This window comes from Acipenser ruthenus, chromosome 3 (genome assembly GCF_902713425.1).
Source record: "Acipenser ruthenus chromosome 3, fAciRut3.2 maternal haplotype, whole genome shotgun sequence".
Taxonomy (NCBI): domain Eukaryota; kingdom Metazoa; phylum Chordata; class Actinopteri; order Acipenseriformes; family Acipenseridae; genus Acipenser; species Acipenser ruthenus.
In genome coordinates this window covers 1657116-1679294 of record NC_081191.1, presented here as the reverse complement: position 1 = coordinate 1679294, position 22179 = coordinate 1657116, and the positions used below count along the sequence as shown (strand labels likewise).

The window sequence follows — 22179 nt, the reverse complement described above, 5'->3', positions numbered from 1 at the left end:
CAGCTTGCCTGTGCCTTCCTGCAGCAGGTAGGGCGGCTGGGTCTGGACAGGGGTCTTTTTTTGCTGGAAATGGGTAAACTGGAGATGGCCCGACTGCCAGACTACTATAAGAGCCTGCTGATGGCAGTGGGTGCATATTGAGGAGAGGGACATTGCAAACATTAGCCTTGATTGGCTTCTATTGTTCTGCTGCCTTTACACGTCTTTTAGTTCATGCAGGTATTGTAAAGCTTAAAGCCGTTTTAGATTTCAACACTTACAGGTGGGTGACTCCTCAGTGGTTAACGTCTGCTCTGGGGATGCGGTCTGTCCGCACTGCTGAGCGTTTCCTTACCCAGGTGCGTGCTGCGCTGCCCAGCGAGGGGCTGGAGTTCTTGAGACAGCTGTTCAGGGAACAGAGAGTTCTGCACACTTATTCCCCCTTTTTTATCACTCTTAGTGTCCCTAGCGGTCAGTAAGGATTCTGATGAGCAGGGTCACTTACTGACTGTAGAGGGTCTGAGAGACCTCCCTCTGTGCACAGTAGAGGGGAAACAGATGTATAGGGTGTGTGTAAAGGGCCAATTACCAGCAGCAACTCAGAGCACTATTATTATTTGTTTATTTAGCAGACGCCTTTATCCAAGGCGACTTAAAGAGACTAGGGTGTGTGAATTATGCATCAGCTGCAGAGTCACTTACAACTACGTCCCAACCGAAAGACGGAGCACAAGGAGGTTAAGTGACTTGCTCAGGGTCACACAATGAGTCAGTGGCTGAGGTGGGATTTGAACCGGGGACCTCCTGGTTACAAGCCCTTTTCTTTAACCACTGGACCACACAGCCACTACCAGACACACACTGGAGAGAGAAGCTGGGGGCGGCGGAACAGATACTGCCAGCTTGGAGAACCCTGTATAAGCCACCACTGCCAAAAAGATCGGGGGATCTGCAGTGGAGGATCTTACACACCACCATTGCCTTTCTGAGCATCATAAACCCTGAGGTGAAAGACTCCTGTCTCTTTTGCTCACAGAGGGAGACTGTTTACCATTGTTTTGTGTTCTGCACAACATTAAAACCTTTGTTTGCTGCTCTGAAGGAATTGCTTGTTGTTGGATTGGGTTTTGTGTTCTCTGAGGTGTTTTTTTATTTTTGGTTTTAAGTATTGCAAAAAAAGTACTCAATCCAGCTGGTGAATTTTATTATTGGACAGGCCAAACTAGCAATTTTATAGAGCAGAAAAAACAAAACGAATGATGTTTTAAATTCTGATACTTTCGTCATTTTTAGAATGCTTGTGTTAACACGGGTTAGAATGGATTTTAATTTCTATAAAGCAATGCATAATATAGAAATGTTTGAAGAAACAGTGTATTGTGTGCTGTTAAGGATGGTGAACTGGAGGAGTACCTGTAATGTGACTTTTATGTACTGCAGTGTCGACAGCATTTTATGTATTTTTTGTTCACTTGGGGTGGATCTGAACTATGATTTTATGACAATATCTGATTTTTAAATACTGATTTTGTGTATTATATTTCATTGTTAAATAAAGTTTTTCAAAAAATAAAAAATCAATCTTTCTCTATCTATCTATCTATCTATCTATCTATCTATCTATCTATCTATCTATTATTCTGTAGATATTGAAAACCTCATCCAGTTAACTGCACTTGTATGGCCGTTGTCTCTCTGTACACTAGATGCGACTTGCTGCATACTTATTGCTATTACTCTAAAAGTCTACAACAGTCTCCTTCATTTCTTTAAGTTGTCATTGTTTGTCTTTAGGGTCCTCCAGGTGCTGATGGAGCAGTAGGAGAGCCTGGGTTACAAGGTCAGAGGGTAAGTGAAACAGCAGTGCTTGTAATGTGGGTGAGAGTGGAAAGCAGCTTCTCTAGGTTAATCAAGGTGCATACAGTACCTTAAGACTTCACCAGGTTTCAGAGCTTAGCTTCCAGCTCACCAGAGGAAGATTGCTGAAAACAAACTACAGTTAGTTTATAGTTAAAAACTCTGTAATTTTGTGAGATTTATTATTTCTTAAGCTAATCACTGTTATCAAGAACACACACTAACCATCCTTGTCACTCTTGCCTCAGTTAGTATACTTATAAAGACATACATAATACATGGTTGGATGCAACTAAGAATCTCACTATTAGTTGCTTGTAATAAATCCCTCTTTCCCTATGCTTTAGTCTTTAATCTCTGCACTTGTAATCTTGAGTTTCACAATGAATGAACTCTTCTGCGCTAATGACTTTAGTTTACTGAACAAACCTCTACACAGTCTTTGTGAGATGATCTATAATGCAGAAGACTTGGACTTGTGAGATTTCCATGCTGTTCCAGGGGGACAGTTTCTGTGTGAGGAAGCAGAGTGAGTGGAAATACTTTTGAGTCAGGATTATGGCCCTTGGTCCACTGGGTATATTTTGTTACTGGATGCATGCCACCAGACAAGCAGGCCAAGCAGTCTGGTCTGCCATGGCTACTGTATCCTGTCTGGAGTTGAATACTCACCACTAAGAATTATTTTTCACATTCTGTAGTTTCAGTGCTAAGCTGTTAAATTTGTAGCAATAAAATCCAAACACAATAAACAGTCCTTTTTATGTATGAGTTGTGTATCCTCAGAAACTCGCTGGACATTCGACCTGATATTTTCAATGTATTAGCTGGAGAGTATATACTTGTAGCTAGACATAGTCATGGGAGGAGTTTGAAACTAGCATAGCCCCAACTCAAATGTTCACTTAAAAACACTTTTACTAAGTCTAGAGCAGAGTACATCTACAGCTGGTGTTTGGGTGACATGCTGTATAAAACAATAGTTCAGTGATTCACATAGACAGCAAATCTCTGCTGGATCCTGTGGACAAAGACCTCTGTCCTTATTTATTAACAGGAAATATTGCTTCTCCCAAATCCCACCACATACTGTAGCTATTATATATGGGAGGCAGTATGGTCCAGTGGTTAAAGAAAAGGGTTTGTAACCAGGAGATCTCCAGTTCAAATCCCACCTCAGCCACTGACTCATTGTGTGATTGATGCATAGTTCACACACCCTAGTCTCTGTAAGTCGCCTTGGATAAAGGCATCTGCTAAATAAACTAATAATAATAATATATTGAAATGTTTATATTTATGGTTGTAATTAGTTGCTAGTGAAGATAGTAACTATATACTATATACTATAGTATATACATATTGAAAACATTTTCCGATAGTATAATGTTTTTAGAATAGTGTTTTTGTTAAAGGTTTATTTAACAACAAAAAAACAGGAACATATTACATTGTTTTGTAGGGTTTTTTTGTTATAAGTAACTTTGCCCAAAATTATATGATTAAAAAAAAAAATTTAAAAAATTAAAAAAGAGACGAACATCACCCACTGTACAGTACAAAAGCGAGTTGGGCTTACAATTGAAAAAAAGTTGGAAATACTTTCAATTCTGGAAAATGTAATTACCAGGGATAAAAGAGCACAATATTTTGGAATTGTAAAGAGCACTGTGACTGATATTAAAAAGTTTGCCTCAGAGATTTAAAAGTTTGCAGTCTTTGATAGTAGGGGTGGGATTTTTGAGATCTATTGTTGCTCGAGACAAATACTTGAATCAAACGCCACTCTCCTCTACATACTGTACTAGTGTACATAAACCTCCCAAACATTGCCACAAGTCGTATTTTAAATGCCAAATTAACACACAATCAAGTAATATATGAAGTAATTCATATAATGTTTGCCTTCTTGTGCAGTTAATTGTATATGGTCAAGTATTACTAAATAACTTAAAGTATCCAAATTCATGTATCCACACAACTTTACATACAATTGTAAAAAGTGATGCCTGGCGCACCTGTTTGAACTGTGTCTCAGAGGTCCTTTACTTTAGTGCCGTAGTTCCAATATGGTTGGTTAGGCATGAAGGCAGAGGGTGCTAAGAATCACAGCGTTACGATTTTAGGCTGCCACAGAACACTGACCCTGGCCACGTACAACTGCAAACTTCAAGAGTCGGAAGAAAAACTTGAAAGAATCAAGTGGGACTTCATAGGACTAAGCGAAGTACGGCGAAAAGATGAAGGACTACTAGAACTCAAGAGTGGACATCTTCTCTTCTACCGAGGCACTACAGTTGTACAAACAGGAGGCGTTGGATTAATTGTCCACAAGAGAATCAAGAATAACATAGTAGAGATTGAAAGAGAGGTCTGCAAGACTGATAGTGAAAGTATCAAGAAAGTATGAACTTCAGGTCATCCAAGTATATGCACCAACAACAAGCTATTCGGATGAAGAAGTAGAAGATTTTTATGAAGAAGTACAAGAACTATATGAAAATGTGAAGAGTCATCATCGGTGACTTCAACGCCAAGATAGGAGCCCAGCAAATTTGGACATAGCGACAGGAATGAGAGGGGTGACAGACTAGTCGAATAGGCAAAGAACAAGAACTTATTCATCATGAACACCTTCTTCCAGGAGAAACCCATCAGGAAATGGACATGGAGAGGGCCCAACGGAGTGAAGAATGAGATTGACTACATACTCACCAACAAGAAGCTCACTGTACAAGATGTCTCAGTACTAAACAATTTGAACACAGGAAGTGACCACAGACTTGTAAGATGCAAAATACACCTAAACACAGCACAGGAGAGAGCGAAACTCGTGATGACGAAATCCAACACAATCAACGTAGAAATGCTCCAGAAGCAAAGCCTGGTGTTTCAGCTGTAACTGAAGAATAGATTCAGTGCTCTTCAAGATCTGCAAAATGATGAAGCAATCGAGGTAAACAAAATCTATGAGGAAGTGACTCAAGTAATTGCAGAAACAGCAAAAAACATCGTTGGAACAAGCAATGCAAGAGACAAAAGACCTCATGAAGAAAATAAGGGAAATGAAACAAACAGCAGCTCTGAAGTCAAAGATTGGATACATTGAGCTCTGCAAGACAGTAAGAAAGCACATTACTGAGGATATACGGTCGTTCAACTGTAGGTTGGTAGAGAAAACTATTGAAAACAACTGAAGAATGAAGAAAGCAAAACAAAGACTAATCAAATTAGAAAAAACAGATTTTAGAAGTCAAACAAGAGGACAGGATTGTCATCAAGAACCGCAAATTTATTTTCAAGAGAGCTGAAGACTTTTACAGAAAATGATATCAAGATGAAAAGAGCAATGTAGCAGATGACGAAGACGAGATGGTAAAAACACAACCCGAGGAAGACGTTCCAGACATTGTACCGGAGGAAGTGAAACATGCTATCAAACACATGAAGACAGGAAAGGCACCCGGAGAAGATGGCATAACGATTAACATCATGAAAGAAGGAGGTGAAGAACTGACCAAAATACTGTCAGGTACTTTTACAGATTGTATTAAGCAAAATAAATTACCAAACGACTGGAGATAAAGAAGAACTACAGACCTATTATCTTACTTTCTATAATCTACAACATTTTTACCAAGATACTCACCAACAGACTTCAAGATAAATTTGACTCAAATGAGCAAGCAGGATTCAGGAGTGGATTTAGCACAATGGCTCATCTTCAAGTTGTACACCAAGTCATTCAAACCAGCAACGAGTACAAACTACCACTTTGCTTGGGATTCATTGACTATGAAAAATCCTTAACTCTGTGTACACAAAATCTGTATTAAGCTCTCTGAAAAAACAAGGAATTGAGAAAACATACAGAGACTTGTTCAGCACCATATACTAGAATGCAACATCCACAGTAAAACTCCATAAAAACAGCAACAAAATCAAGATTAGTCAAGAAGATACAATTTCCCCAAAGTTCTTCATGGCCTCTCTAGAATACATTTTCAAAACACTGGATTGGGAAAATAAGGGGCTGAAGATCAATGGAGCCAACTTGAATCACCTTTGATTTGCTGACGACATCTTCATATTTACAATGTGCCCAGAAGAATTACAAACAAGAATACAAGAATTACACGAGGCTAGCATAAAAATGAACTTGACTCAAGTCATGTTCAATAAATATAAGAACATAAGAACATAAGAAAGTTTACAAACAAGAGGAGGCCATTCAGCCCATCTTGCTCGTTTGGTTGTTAGTAGGTTATTGATCCCAGAATCTCATCAAGCAGCTTCTTGACGGATCCCAGGGTGTCAGCTTCAACAACGTTCTGAATGCCCCTTTATCTAATCTCCATTTGTGACCCCTGGTCCTTGTTTCTTTTTTCAGGTTGAAAAAGTCCCTTGGGTCGACATTGTCTATACCTTTTAGAATTTTGAATGTTTCAATCAGATCACCGCGTAGTCTTCTTTGTTCAAGACTGAATAGATTCAATTATTTTAGCCTGTCTGCATACGACATGCCTTTTAAACCCGGGATAATTCTGGTTGCTCTTCTTTGCACTCTTTCTAGAGCAGCAATATCATTTTGTAATGAGGTGACCAGAACTGAACACAATATTCTAGATCATGTCTTAATAATGTATTGTAAAGTTTTAACATTACTTCCCTTGATTTAAATTCAACACTCCACAGGCAAATTGAAGTCAATGGGATCAAGCTTGTAGAAGTCAATAACTACGCATACTTAGGACAGTTAGTTTCTGCAATGGAGAAACAAATATGCGAAATCAACAGAAGAGCAAAAATGGTCTGGAGTGCCTTTGGAAGATTAAGCATGGTCCTGAAAGGGAAACTACCCTTAAGCCGCAAGAGGAAAGTCATCAACCAATACGTGCTGCCAGTGCTAACTTATGGATGCGAAACCTGGACCCTCAATGCAAAACTCAAAATTTACAAATGACTCAACGGAGTATGGAAAGATGCATGCTGGGAATAACAAGAAGAGCAGTGGACTGAAAAAGGCTAAAGATGATGACGATGATGATGATTATATAATGAGCTATAGAAGACCAATATTTTTACTTCAAGCTGCATTAAAATATGTGATTTCTATCATTTCCAATTGTTCTATTGAAAGATATAAATTAAAGTAGAAATTCAGCTTCATTATAAAACAACATAAAATGAAAAATAACATGCAAAAACTAATTTCATACTTTGAGAAAAGTATTTGGGCAATCAACATATTTCGTATGAAACCCATTTGTTGCGCATTATTGACAACTATCATGAAAACCAACACCTGATGATAATTATAGAATAAATAAACACATAATCATCAAGTGCTGAAAAATAAATTGGAAATTTGTGATTCAAAAAAGCAACAAAATGGTTAAAACTAAAGACTACAGCAAAGATCTCAAAATGGCAGTGATACAACTAAACGAAAAAGGAGAATCTACCAGAAAAATAGCAGAAACTGTATGGGCTATTATTGACAAACACAGGCAAACAGGAACTACTGCAACTAGCTCCAGGTGTGGAAAACCAAGAAAGATTTCTGCAAAATCTGGAAGAAGAATCATTCGAGCAGCCCAGCAAAATCCTCGGATTACTGCAAAAGATTTGACTCCAGAATTGAGAGAAGATGGTCAAGAAATTCATGAGCTAACAATTCAACGATACCTTAACAAGACGAATGTCCGATATGGAAACGTTGGTTAAGAACATTATCAAAGAAAGCAATTTCTTCAACCAAATTGGATGGTCAGATGAATCCAAAATATAACTTTTTTCACAAAGAAAGCAGCAATATGTTTGGCGGAAGAGAGGAGAAGAATTTAAAGAAAAGTTAATCATGCCCATTGTTTAACATGGTGAAGGTTGTGTGATGGGATGGGCTTGTTTTTCTTCCTCAGGAACTAGCTGTTCCTAAGTTGTTTACACTGACTGTCACTGAAATATTTCTTGTTTTACAAACAAACACAGTATCTGGATATCTGAGTATCTTTGATTTTCTTTTTTAGGGCAAGAAAGGAGAAGATGGCCTGCCTGGAGTCGATGGATTGCCTGGACCCCCTGTAAGAATAATATATTTCTCTTGCTGAGGATTTTATAGTGTCTTCCTGCTCTAAGAAAGGGTACAATGACAGATGTTAGGGTTAGGGTTAAAAATAATTTAGGACTGAAGGGGTACAATTTTGTTATAATTTTTTTTGTTTTTAATTCCTGACTTACATTCCGCAAACCACAATATACCCGGGTGCCTAGACAATAATTCAAATTGTTACTAGCATGATTTAATACTGAAAGGGAAAACACATCAATTACAGTTCTAAAAAAATTACATATAATGAAATAATGTTATAAGTTTAGCATCTGTTATATGGATGTATTGTCAGACCCCAATTGTAATCTGTCCAGAATGAAATGTGGTATGCAGCCCTGTAAGGGAAATGAAACAGTTCTATGATATAAGCAGAACACCCTTGGAAGGTATGCAGTGAACTCCAGGAGAGACAGTTTGCCTATACATCCCACTCTTCTTTGGCTGCCATCCCAGGTCATGCTCTTCTTATTAAACTGATTCCAATTTGAAGCTAGAACTCTCTTATACCATACAAGTGGATTATTAATAAAACATTAAAAAAGAACACTTTACTGAACGTAACACATCAACATTTGAAGAGAACTACTATATAGTGTCTATTAAATCCTTTAAATGCCAACTCACCTTTATACAGTAGCACTTTTTAATACGCCAGGGGTGTCCGATCCCAGTCCTGGAGGGCTATTCTACTCCAGGTTTAACAGGTAAAATGAAATAATAAACTACTGTATTTCAGGGTCTGGATGGAGGTTTAATTGGTTCAATTAAACCATTTAGAGCAGGGTTGGAGCAAAGACCAGGAGCAGACACCACGGTATTACGTAACTTGTTTCATGGCTGCTGTATTGCAGACAGGCTCCCTCTGGTGGACATTAGGATTTTCTTTTACCATTGACAGCAAATGATAATAACATTTATGCTTTTTATTTTCTCTTTTAGGGTCCCCAAGGACCTTCTGGAAACCCTGGGCCACCTGGAAAAACTGGACCTCCAGTAAGATAAAAAAAACAAAGCTAACTAGTTGCACAGTAGATATGGAAGCTATGGGATGGTCTGTCTGTCTATTCCTTCTTATTTCTATGTCTCCCTGTCTTCTGTCTCCCAATAGGAAGAGAAAGCAGCAGCTCTTAAAACATATTATAGTGATTATTTGTACTTGTACAATTCAACTGTCAGACTTTGCTAAGCGTCTTGTCCTGTTGTGCAGTTAAATATGCTGACAGTTCCATTAAATATGTTATCATGACTGTTACCATAGTGTGGGACATTCTTTTGACCTGAAATAATTGTACACCAGCCTTTTGTAAATGTCCCTCGGATCTCTTTCACACTGATGCTTTTTTTTCACTTTAGGGGTTACCAGGTGAAATCGGATTTTCTGGGAAACCAGGAGAGCCAGGCAAACATGTAAGTCATATCTGGCTTTGGTTTATATAACAATAAGTGGAGAGTGTGATACATAGAGGATGTGGAATGATCGTTTGTGGTATACAGGAGCATGTCCCAGTAAATCACGAGTCCTGACAGGTGGGATCTTTACTTACATTTTCAACGGACTATGCTTCGACGTGGATTCATTTCGAATCCCTGTTTATGGCCTCTTCGCCAACGTTTAGATAGAACCTTGAGGCTGGTTTCTGTTGTCTCCTACCTTTCCCAGTGTTAATTTTAAAGTTGTTATAAAACACGTATATCAGTGGCGATACAGTTTGAACTGCCGAAGCACAGCCCCATCCTAAATTTCAGCAGCACAGCACTGGACAGGAATGTAAGGTAGTCATGTTATCCCACTCATGTGATCCACTCATGTTATTCCACTCATGTTATCCACTCATGTCATTCCACTCATGTTATCCACACATGTTAACCCACTGAAATGGAATAACAAAAATGTATCCCATGCTAGATATACCCACACTTGTGGTATAAACTGTATGATACAAGAAACAAAAGGGATTAGCATGTCATAGTAAATCTCCCTACAGATTATCAGTGTTAAATTGCATATAATGTAGTTACTGATTAGTTGGTGTGAGAAGATGGTTATTCTCCCTATTTTCTTGACAAACAAAGAAATATATATTTTTGTATTTCTTCATTTAAGGGTATACCTGGAAAAGATGGGTTGGATGGCCTTCCAGGAAAGGATGGAGAAAAGGTAAGTTTAGTCTCTTTGCTGTCAGCATGATTTGTAGTCTGGAATTGTTTTTCCCAGCAAACACAGACTAGCAGAAGAAAGTATATAATTATGTCACAAAGTCAGAAGTAAAGTTAAGAGTAAGCCGCACATTATAACAAGTTCTGCATGAGGACATGAATCAACACCTCTCTAAGAGCAAACCTAATGTAAAGAATAGACAAGCACGGTCAATGAGCGATGTGGAAAAGATGGGTTGAAGAAGCATGGTTAGTCACTGAGAGGTGTGAAAAAGCAGGGCTGAAGCATGGTTAATCACTGAGAGGTGTGAGAAAGCAGGGCTGAAGCACAGTTAATCACTGAGAGGTGTGAGAAAGCAGGGCTGAAGCATGGTGAATCACTGAGAGGTGTGAGAAAGCAGGGCTGAAGCACAGTGAATCACTGAGAGGTGTGAGAAAGCAGGGCTGAAGCATGGTGAATCACTGAGAGGTGTGAGAAAGCAGGGCTGAAGCACAGTTAATCACTGAGAGGTGTGAGAAAACAGGGCTGAAGCACAGTGAATCACTGAGAGGTGTGAGAAAGCAGGGCTGAAGCATGGTGAATCACTGAGAGGTGTGAGAAAGTAGGGCTGAAGCACAGTGAATCACTGAGAGCTGTGAGAAAGCAGGGCTGAAGCACGGTTAATCACTGAGAGGTGTGAGAAAGTAGGGCTGAAGCACAGTGAATCACTGAGAGCTGTGAGAAAGCAGGGCTGAAGCACGGTTAATCACTGAGAGGTGTGAGAAAGCAGGGCTGAAGCACAGTTAATCACTGAGAGGTGTGAAAAAGCAGGACTGAAGCACAGTGAATCACTGAGAGGTGTGAGAAAGCAGGGCTGAAGCACAGTTAATCACTGAGAGGTGTGAGAAAGCAGGGCTGAAGCATGGTTAATCACTGAGAGGTGTGAGAAAGCAGGAATGAAGCACAGTTAATCACTGAGAGGTGTGAGAAAGCAGGGCTGAAGCACAGTGAATCACTGAGAGGTGTGAGAAAGCAGGGCTGAAGCATGGTGAATCACTGAGAGGTGTGAGAAAGCAGGGCTGAAGCACAGTGAATCACTGAGAGGTGTGAGAAAGCAGGGCTGAAGCACAGTTAATCACTGAGAGGTGTGAGAAAGCAGAGGGCTGAAGCACAGTTAATCACTGAGAGGTGTGAGAAAGCAGGGCTGAAGCATGGTGAATCACTGAGAGGTGTGAGAAAGCAGGGCTGAAGCACAGTTAATCACTGAGAGGTGTGAGAAAGCAGGGCTGAAGCATGGTGAATCACTGAGAGGTGTGAGAAAGCAGGGCTGAAGCACAGTTAATCACTGAGAGGTGTGAGAAAGCAGAGCTGAAGCACGGTTAATCACTGAGAGGTGTGAGAAAGCAGGGCTGAAGCACAGTGAATCACTGAGAGGTGTGAGAAAACAGGGCTGAAGCACAGTGAATCACTGAGAGGTGTGAGAAAGCAGGGCTGAAGCACAGTTAATCACTGAGAGGTGTAAGAAAGCAGGGCTGAAGCACGGTGAATCACTGAGAGGTGTGAGAAAGCAGGGCTGAAGCATGGTGAATCACTGAGAGGTGTGAGAAAGCAGAGGGCTGAAGCACAGTTAATCACTGAGAGGTGTGAGAAAGCAGGGCTGAAGCACAGTGAATCACTGAGAGGTGTGAGAAAGCAGGGCTGAAGCACAGTGAATCACTGAGAGGTGTGAGAAAGCAGGGCTGAAGCATGGTGAATCACTGAGAGGTGTGAGAAAGCAGGGCTGAAGCATGGTGAATCACTGAGAGGTGTGAGAAAGCAGGGCTGAAGCATGGTGAATCACTGAGAGGTGTGAGAAAGCAGGGCTGAAGCACGGTTAATCACTGAGAGGTGTGAGAAAGCAGGGCTGAAGCACGGTTAATCACTGAGAGGTGTGAGAAAGTAGGGCTGAAGCACGGTTAATCACTGAGAGGTGTGAGAAAGCAGAGGGCTGAAGCACAGTTAATCACTGAGAGGTGTGAGAAAGCAGGGCTGAAACACGGTTAATCACTGAGAGGTGTGAGAAAGCAGGGCTGAAGCACAGTGAATCACTGAGAGGTGTGAGAAAGCAGGACTGAAGCATGGTGAATCACTGAGAGGTGTGAGAAAGCAGGACTGAAGCACAGTGAATCACTGAGAGGTGTGAGAAAGCAGGGCTGAAGCACAGTGAATCACTGAGAGGTGTGAGAAAGCAGGGCTGAAGCACAGTGAATCACTGAGAGGTGTGAGAAAGCAGGGCTGAAGCACGGTTAATCACTGAGAGGTGTGAGAAAGCAGGGCTGAAGCACGGTTAATCACTGAGAGGTGTGAGAAAGCAGGGCTGAAGCACAGTTAATCACTGAGAGGTGTGAGAAAGCAGGGCTGAAGCACAGTGAATCACTGAGAGGTGTGAGAAAGCAGGGCTGAAGCATGGTGAATCACTGAGAGGTGTGAAAAAGCAGGGCTGAAGCATGGTGAATCACTGAGAGGTGTGAGAAAGCAGGGCTGAAGCATGGTGAATCACTGAGAGGTGTGAGAAAGCAGGACTGAAGCACAGTTAATCACTGAGAGGTGTGAGAAAGCAGGGCTGAAGCATGGTGAATCACTGAGAGGTGTGAGAAAGCAGGACTGAAGCATGGTGAATCACTGAGAGGTGTGAGAAAGCAGGGCTGAAGCACAGTTAATCACTGAGAGCTGTGAGAAAGCAGGGCTGAAGCATGGTGAATCACTGAGAGGTGTGAGAAAGCAGGGCTGAAGCATGGTGAATCACTGAGAGGTGTGAGAAAGCAGGGCTGAAGCATGGTTAATCACTGAGAGGTGTGAGAAAGCAGGGCTGAAGCACAGTGAATCACTGAGAGGTGTGAGAAAGCAGGACTGAAGCACAGTGAATCACTGAGAGGTGTGAGAAAGCAGGGCTGAAGCATGGTGAATCACTGAGAGGTGTGAGAAAGCAGGGCTGAAGAAGCATGGTGAATCACTGAGAGGTGTGAGAAAGCAGGGCTGAAGCACAGTTAATCACTGAGAGGTGTGAGAAAGCAGGGCTGAAGCACAGTGAATCACTGAGAGGTGTGAGAAAGCAGGGCTGAAGCACGGTTAATCACTGAGAGGTGTGAGAAAGCAGGACTGAAGCACAGTGAATCACTGAGAGGTGTGAGAAAGCAGGGCTGAAGCATGGTGAATCACTGAGAGGTGTGAGAAAGCAGGGCTGAAGCACAGTGAATCACTGAGAGGTGTGAGAAAGCAGGGCTGAAGCATGGTGAATCACTGAGAGGTGTGAGAAAGCAGGGCTGAAGCACAGTTAATCACTGAGAGGTGTGAGAAAGCAGGGCTGAAGCATGGTGAATCACTGAGAGGTGTGAGAAAGCAGAGGGCTGAAGCACAGTTAATCACTGAGAGGTGTGAGAAAGCAGGGCTGAAGCATGGTGAATCACTGAGAGGTGTGAGAAAGCAGGGCTGAAGCACAGTGAATCACTGAGAGGTGTGAGAAAGCAGGGCTGAAGCATGGTGAATCACTGAGAGGTGTGAGAAAGCAGGGCTGAAGCACAGTTAATCACTGAGAGGTGTGAGAAAACAGGGCTGAAGCACAGTGAATCACTGAGAGGTGTGAGAAAGCAGGGCTGAAGCATGGTGAATCACTGAGAGGTCTGAGAAAGTAGGGCTGAAGCACAGTGAATCACTGAGAGCTGTGAGAAAGCAGGGCTGAAGCACGGTTAATCACTGAGAGGTGTGAGAAAGTAGGGCTGAAGCACAGTGAATCACTGAGAGCTGTGAGAAAGCAGGGCTGAAGCACGGTTAATCACTGAGAGGTGTGAGAAAGCAGGGCTGAAGCACAGTTAATCACTGAGAGGTGTGAAAAAGCAGGACTGAAGCACAGTGAATCACTGAGAGGTGTGAGAAAGCAGGGCTGAAGCACAGTTAATCACTGAGAGGTGTGAGAAAGCAGGGCTGAAGCATGGTTAATCACTGAGAGGTGTGAGAAAGCAGGACTGAAGCACAGTTAATCACTGAGAGGTGTGAGAAAGCAGGGCTGAAGCATGGTGAATCACTGAGAGGTGTGAGAAAGCAGGGCTGAAGCATGGTGAATCACTGAGAGGTGTGAGAAAGCAGGGCTGAAGCACAGTGAATCACTGAGAGGTGTGAGAAAGCAGGGCTGAAGCACAGTTAATCACTGAGAGGTGTGAGAAAGCAGAGGGCTGAAGCACAGTTAATCACTGAGAGGTGTGAGAAAGCAGGGCTGAAGCATGGTGAATCACTGAGAGGTGTGAGAAAGCAGGGCTGAAGCACAGTTAATCACTGAGAGGTGTGAGAAAGCAGGGCTGAAGCATGGTGAATCACTGAGAGGTGTGAGAAAGCAGGGCTGAAGCACAGTTAATCACTGAGAGGTGTGAGAAAGCAGAGCTGAAGCACGGTTAATCACTGAGAGGTGTGAGAAAGCAGGGCTGAAGCACAGTGAATCACTGAGAGGTGTGAGAAAACAGGGCTGAAGCACAGTGAATCACTGAGAGGTGTGAGAAAGCAGGGCTGAAGCACAGTTAATCACTGAGAGGTGTAAGAAAGCAGGGCTGAAGCACGGTGAATCACTGAGAGGTGTGAGAAAGCAGGGCTGAAGCACGGTTAATCACTGAGAGGTGTGAGAAAGCAGGGCTGAAGCATGGTGAATCACTGAGAGGTGTGGAAAGCAGGGCTGAAGCACAGTTAATCACTGAGAGGTGTGAGAAAGCAGGGCTGAAGCACAGTGAATCACTGAGAGGTGTGAGAAAGCAGGGCTGAAGCATGGTGAATCACTGAGAGGTGTGAGAAAGCAGGGCTGAAGCATGGTGAATCACTGAGAGGTGTGAGAAAGCAGGGCTGAAGCACAGTGAATCACTGAGAGGTGTGAGAAAGCAGGGCTGAAGCACAGTGAATCACTGAGAGGTGTGAGAAAGCAGGGCTGAAGCATGGTGAATCACTGAGAGGTGTGAGAAAGCAGGGCTGAAGCACAGTGAATCACTGAGAGGTGTGAGAAAGCAGGGCTGAAGCATGGTGAATCACTGAGAGGTGTGAGAAAGCAGAGGGCTGAAGCACAGTTAATCACTGAGAGGTGTGAGAAAGCAGGGCTGAAGCACAGTGAATCACTGAGAGGTGTGAGAAAGCAGGGCTGAAGCACAGTTAATCACTGAGAGGTGTGAGAAAGCAGGGCTGAAGCATGGTGAATCACTGAGAGGTGTGAGAAAGCAGGGCTGAAGCATGGTGAATCACTGAGAGGTGTGAGAAAGCAGGGCTGAAGCATGGTGAATCACTGAGAGGTGTGAGAAAGCAGGGCTGAAGCACGGTTAATCACTGAGAGGTGTGAGAAAGCAGGGCTGAAGCACGGTTAATCACTGAGAGGTGTGAGAAAGTAGGGCTGAAGCACGGTTAATCACTGAGAGGTGTGAGAAAGCAGAGGGCTGAAGCACAGTTAATCACTGAGAGGTGTGAGAAAGCAGGGCTGAAACACGGTTAATCACTGAGAGGTGTGAGAAAGCAGGGCTGAAGCACAGTGAATCACTGAGAGGTGTGAGAAAGCAGGACTGAAGCATGGTGAATCACTGAGAGGTGTGAGAAAGCAGGACTGAAGCACAGTGAATCACTGAGAGGTGTGAGAAAGCAGGGCTGAAGCACAGTGAATCACTGAGAGGTGTGAGAAAGCAGGGCTGAAGCACAGTGAATCACTGAGAGGTGTGAGAAAGCAGGGCTGAAGCACGGTTAATCACTGAGAGGTGTGAGAAAGCAGGGCTGAAGCACGGTTAATCACTGAGAGGTGTGAGAAAGCAGGGCTGAAGCACAGTTAATCACTGAGAGGTGTGAGAAAGCAGGGCTGAAGCACAGTGAATCACTGAGAGGTGTGAGAAAGCAGGGCTGAAGCATGGTGAATCACTGAGAGGTGTGAAAAAGCAGGGCTGAAGCATGGTGAATCACTGAGAGGTGTGAGAAAGCAGGGCTGAAGCATGGTGAATCACTGAGAGGTGTGAGAAAGCAGGACTGAAGCACAGTTAATCACTGAGAGGTGTGAGAAAGCAGGGCTGAAGCATGGTGAATCACTGAGAGGTGTGAGAAAGCAGGACTGAAGCATGGTGAATCACTGAGAGGTGTGAGAAAGCAGGGCTGAAGCACAGTTAATCACTGAGAGCTGTGAGAAAGCAGGGCTGAAGCATGGTGAATCACTGAGAGGTGTGAGAAAGCAGGGCTGAAGCATGGTGAATCACTGAGAGGTGTGAGAAAGCAGGGCTGAAGCATGGTTAATCACTGAGAGGTGTGAGAAAGCAGGGCTGAAGCACAGTGAATCACTGAGAGGTGTGAGAAAGCAGGACCGAAGCACAGTGAATCACTGAGAGGTGTGAGAAAGCAGGGCTGAAGCATGGTGAATCACTGAGAGGTGTGAGAAAGCAGGGCTGAAGAAGCATGGTGAATCACTGAGAGGTGTGAGAAAGCAGGGCTGAAGCACAGTTAATCACTGAGAGGTGTGAGAAAGCAGGGCTGAAGCACAGTGAATCACTGAGAGGTGTGAGAAAGCAGGGCTGAAGCACGGTTAATCACTGAGAGGTGTGAGAAAGCAGGACTGAAGCACAGTGAATCACTGAGAGGTGTGAGAAAGCAGGGCTGAAGCATGGTGAATCACTGAGAGGTGTGAGAAAGCAGGGCTGAAGCACAGTGAATCACTGAGAGGTGTGAGAAAGCAGGGCTGAAGCATGGTGAATCACTGAGAGGTGTGAGAAAGCAGGGCTGAAGCACAGTTAATCACTGAGAGGTGTGAGAAAGCAGGGCTGAAGCATGGTGAATCACTGAGAGGTGTGAGAAAGCAGGGCTGAAGCATGGTGAATCACTGAGAGGTGTGAGAAAGCAGGGCTGAAGCATGGTGAATCACTGAGAGGTGTGAGAAAGCAGGGCTGAAGCACAGTGAATCACTGAGAGGTGTGAGAAAGCAGGGCTGAAGCACAGTGAATCACTGAGAGGTGTGAGAAAGCAGAGGGCTGAAGCACAGTGAATCACTGAGAGGTGTGAGAAAGCAGGGCTGAAGCACAGTGAATCACTGAGAGGTGTGAGAAAGCAGAGGGCTGAAGCACAGTGAATCACTGAGAGGTGTGAGAAAGCAGAGGGCTGAAGCACAGTTAATCACTGAGAGGTGTGAGAAAGCAGGGCTGAAGCACAGTGAATCACTGAGAGGTGTGAGAAAGCAGAGGGCTGAAGCACAGTGAATCACTGAGAGGTGTGAGAAAGCAGAGGGCTGAAGCACAGTTAATCACTGAGAGGTGTGAGAAAGCAGGGCTGAAGCACAGTGAATCACTGAGAGGTGTGAGAAAGCAGGGCTGAAGCATGGTGAATCACTGAGAGGTGTGAGAAAGCAGGGCTGAAGCACGGTTAATCACTGAGAGGTGTGAGAAAGCAGGGCTGAAGCACAGTGAATCACTGAGAGGTGTGAGAAAGCAGGGCTGAAGCACGGTTAATCACTGAGAGGTGTGAGAAAGCAGAGCTGAAGCATGGTGAATCACTGAGAGGTGTGAGAAAGCAGGGCTGAAGCACGGTTAATCACTGAGAGGTGTGAGAAAGCAGAGCTGAAGCATGGTGAATCACTGAGAGGTGTGAGAAAGCAGGGCTGAAGCACAGTGAATCACTGAGAGGTGTGAGAAAGCAGAGGGCTGAAGCACAGTTAATCACTGAGAGGTGTGAGAAAGCAGGGCTGAAGCACAGTGAATCACTGAGAGGTGTGAGAAAGCAGGGCTGAAGCATGGTGAATCACTGAGAGGTGTGAGAAAGCAGGGCTGAAGCACGGTTAATCACTGAGAGGTGTGAGAAAGCAGGGCTGAAGCACAGTGAATCACTGAGAGGTGTGAGAAAGCAGGGCTGAAGCACGGTTAATCACTGAGAGGTGTGAGAAAGCAGAGCTGAAGCATGGTGAATCACTGAGAGGTGTGAGAAAGCAGGGCTGAAGCACGGTTAATCACTGAGAGGTGTGAGAAAGCAGGGCTGAAGCACAGTGAATCACTGAGAGGTGTGAGAAAGCAGGGCTGAAGCACAGTGAATCACTGAGAGGTGTGAGAAAGCAGGGCTAAAGCCTAGTAAAGCACAAGGGGACAATCAACCAAAATCAGGAAACATTCTTTTTTAATTTCAGCTTGCAGTGTTAGTGCTGGAATCAATAGATGCGTAATATTACACTAGGGTGCACATTTATTAGAGCACCCCATTGCTTCTGTTGTTTTGATTTGTTGTGCGTATGAAATCAAACCACTGGAACTGAAAATCCAGGAAAATTCATCAAAATAAGCAAATTAGTGATTGTCTAATTTAACAGGCCACACATGCAATTTATTTAAAATAGTAAAAGAAAAGGAACATAGAGCCACAAATGGTAAAATAGAAGTTGTTTAAGTGTCTGATTAATGTCTGATTAAAGCACAGTATGGTCTAACATTTTAACACAGGAGCTCCTGTTGTTTCTATAGCACTGATTACTTAAAATGTAAATTCTCACACCCAGAGGTTGCAGGTAGGTATATAGAGGATATAAATGACACATTTAGCGGTGTTCTAATAAATGTGCACACGACTATTGTTATAAGCTTACATATTGTATATGTATTGGTATAGTATTTATTAACATGTTTTTATACTGTATACATGTTTTTTTTTGCAGGGTTCACAAGGAGAAAGAGGGCTGGATGGTTTGCCTGGAAAGCCTGGTCCTCAGGTTGGTTCTAACAGCAACTATACAAATACCCATTTTTGTTTTTAATCTTTATATAGGAGTTTGTTTGTTTTTCTGTTGTTAAATAAAAGCAAAGAAAACAACAACAATGTCTTGTCCTCGTAAATTGATAAATTCAGCATAATAAATCCAAAGCCAGGGATAAGAATATGTCGGGGAATTGTAAGCAGCTTTTCCAAGCTCTTTCTCTTTCTCTGATCTTGTGTCTCTCCATGTGCAGGGTGACAGAGGCTCTGGTGGCCCCGAGGGTCCCCTGGGATTGAAGGTGGGTTCACTTGTGACACTTCATCACTGCCATTCCCAATGGCTTGCAACATTACTTATGCATGTAGGAGTCTTGTCTTAGAGATGACCGTTCTGTCTTCTTTTCAGGGAGAGGCTGGTCCTCCAGGTGTTCCAGGATTAACAGGGCTGAGAGGAGAGAAAGGAGAACCAGTAAACGCTTTACTATTCACCAGCTTGTATTTACTGTATAGCGTTCGTCTATTTGCAAGAAGAACAAAAAAGAAGAAAGTACCCACCACCATTAACATAAGCACTGTACATAAGGCCTACAGTACACTATGGCATACTGTAGAAGGCATTCAGTTCAACTGAAAAATATCCCTGTTGAAAAAATGATTCTAGCCATTGATGTGAATGGCAGATTATGGTGAATTCTAAACAGTCTAATGATTCAGGCATGTGTGAGTTTTTGCAGTGTTAAATTAAAACTAACCCATCTCTGTTTCAACAGGGTGACCGTGGACGAGTTGGACCCCTGGGTCCAAAAGGTGACAGAGGAGACAAGGTAAGGGGGAACACGACAGTACACTGAAACAGTAGCAGGCTGCTAGATCTAATCAGAAACAACAGAGGATGACAGATAACGCACATACTGATGTTAAGCAAGATAGAAAATAAATATGATATAAAACACATTGTATTTAATAAAGTATCCATGAAGTAGAGACTGTTAACATCCTGGGTTTCTTTAGGGTGACGTCGGAGAGGCTGGTCCTCCTGGGGCCCCAGGAAATGTAAGTAAAACAAGTTTTACTTCACACACACACATAACCGAAGACTTAGCATCACATAGCTCTTATTGCTCACAAGGAATAGCTGGTTGAGCAAAATCTAAATAACAACCAATTAATGAACCATAAAAGAGTTGTATATAACGAGTCGCTAAGGAGCGAAGCTGGGTTACCAAGGCTACCACAGTCAACATAAAAACTCCATAAAGGTCAATTTGGCAGCATGACTTGCTTATCACCTTTTTGCAACGGTCTGAGTTTGTTTTGAAAATAGTGTATTGCATACATTTGGTGAAAAACATTGGGCAGCAACTTATGGTTGAGGTTAGAAAATAGGCCTTAGACTGAGGTACTTTATTATTGCACAACCAAAGGAACTTTTGTAACCATGGCAATATTTTTAGCATTTTGCACTAAAGAGCTGTGGAAAATGTAGTTTTCAGTTAGAAATAAAGTATACCTGTTAATTATAGTTAATAAAAAAATCCATGCAAATTGACTTCGGAGATCTAGTTTTAACAAGTACTGGATTGTGAAGTGAGCTAGCTGCAATTAATAATTGATACCCAGTCCTGTCCTACACTCTCGATGCTATCAGCTATACATTCAGACTGGATGCCATGGTATGTATCTGTTGGTTTGTCAGTTTAAACATACAGTTAAAATGCACAACTAAGAAAAGAAGGTTACACGGTCAACGAATGTTTATGTGTATAACACCACACTGCTAGCCCGTTCAATTTGTTTATAAATAGCTATTAACAGAAACCTACTAACTACAGTAGACACTTAACTGAACAGGACAGTTAACTGCCATTTAACTGTTAGCTGAAAAATGATCCAAATCTCAAAAACTGATGGAGCTAACCAAAGGTAGCACGTTATTTGCTGCTGTGCGTTTAGACAGTAAAGGGGTTTAAAATCCTAGAATCTGCTTATAGCAATCAATGCACTTGCTTGGAGTAGGCATCTTAAGCAATGCATCTCTTTGAGCCTTCAATCAAATCCAGTAAATTTATATGTAGGCATTTACCTGAATGCTATGTTGTAATGCTGATTGAAAAATATACATTTTTGTCTGTCTTTCTTTAGGTTGCAACAGTGATTCCACAGCCTGGAAATCCAGTAAGAAGTCATTTCATTAAACTCTTAATGATTGAAGAATATATTTTGGTGCCAAAAGATAATCTTCCCTTTTGCTGTTGAGAAAGATTCCACAGAGTTAAATACCCAGCTAGGATTGAACTAAAGCATCTCTGATTCTTACTCATGTACAGAATGTTTGTCATGTCTTTCCCGCATCATTTTATAATATTAGATTGATTAAACAGCTAGAAGAATGTACCTCTCTTCCGAAGCTGCATAGAGACGTATATGTACATTCTGCTGACAGAGCCTGGCTTAGCACAGTAGACAGCTTGTTGTTACCAACGAGAGAGTCAGTCTTCACTCCATCACAAACACTTATTATGTTAAGGATGCTGGTGTATTTCCAGGTGATTGTTTTGTGGGTAACCTCGTAGTTACATTACACAATATCCATGTTGTTGTTGTTTCTTCATCTCAGGGAGAACCTGGGCAGCAAGGAGATAAAGGAGATCAAGGACCACCAGGAGATCCAGTACGTAATGTTGGTCTTTAGGAAAAGAACTGAGGCATAATGAAATAAAACTACATTAAGTAGTTAGTACGCTACATAGTTTTCCTACTTTAAAATAGGCAATTCAGGGAAATGCCCGAGAGGTGGCAGCAAAGATCAATTATTTGCACTCAACTACTGGGCTGTTCTGATTGGATACTCACTCTTATGTGTAACTCTGGCATCCTTTATGTAACAAAACTTAAACCTCTTTATTCAAATAGAATGATGGGTATTCAAAGCAAACTCATGCAACTGTTATGCAGCTCTTTGTGTTTTGAGTATCTTTACCTCTTGCCCTTATATATATATATATATATATATATATATATATATATATATATATATATATATATATATATATATAGATAGATAGATTTAAGAGATATGCCATGTGAGAACATACAGATGTAATTATAGAAAGTGCAATTTAAACCAAAATTTTACTCCTTACTGTGACCGAAGTCACTCCTTACTGTGTCATTATAGCACAGTGAAGAAAATGCCCAATGCTCATGTAAATGGAAGCTTTTAGAAAACCCAAAACTTGTTTTGGAAACTGAGCAACAAACTTACAGCTATTTGTTGGACAGGGATGGATTTCCTAAAAAACAGCCTCTTCTTCTTTAGCTTTTTCAGTGTAATACATGACCTATAATAGCATTACTCCCACAACACCTTTTTAATAGTCTCCAACAG

General features: G+C 42.2%; 1 protein-coding gene across 2 annotated transcripts in view; it reads left to right on the top strand.

Moving 5' to 3' along the window:
- LOC117435680 (collagen alpha-1(XXII) chain-like) overlaps window positions 1-22179 on the top strand; it is a 128971-nt gene that overhangs the window by 72397 nt on the left and 34395 nt on the right. For both annotated transcript variants that reach the window (XM_059010208.1, XM_034059034.3), the window contains exons 23-34: window positions 1774-1827; window positions 7866-7919; window positions 8888-8941; window positions 9302-9355; window positions 10053-10106; window positions 18754-18807; window positions 19046-19090; window positions 19198-19260; window positions 19562-19615; window positions 19803-19844; window positions 20934-20966; window positions 21409-21462. In XM_059010208.1, the coding sequence (XP_058866191.1) occupies window positions 1774-1827; window positions 7866-7919; window positions 8888-8941; window positions 9302-9355; window positions 10053-10106; window positions 18754-18807; window positions 19046-19090; window positions 19198-19260; window positions 19562-19615; window positions 19803-19844; window positions 20934-20966; window positions 21409-21462 (615 nt within the window). The remainder of the gene's footprint in view (window positions 1-1773; window positions 1828-7865; window positions 7920-8887; window positions 8942-9301; window positions 9356-10052; window positions 10107-18753; window positions 18808-19045; window positions 19091-19197; window positions 19261-19561; window positions 19616-19802; window positions 19845-20933; window positions 20967-21408; window positions 21463-22179) is intronic.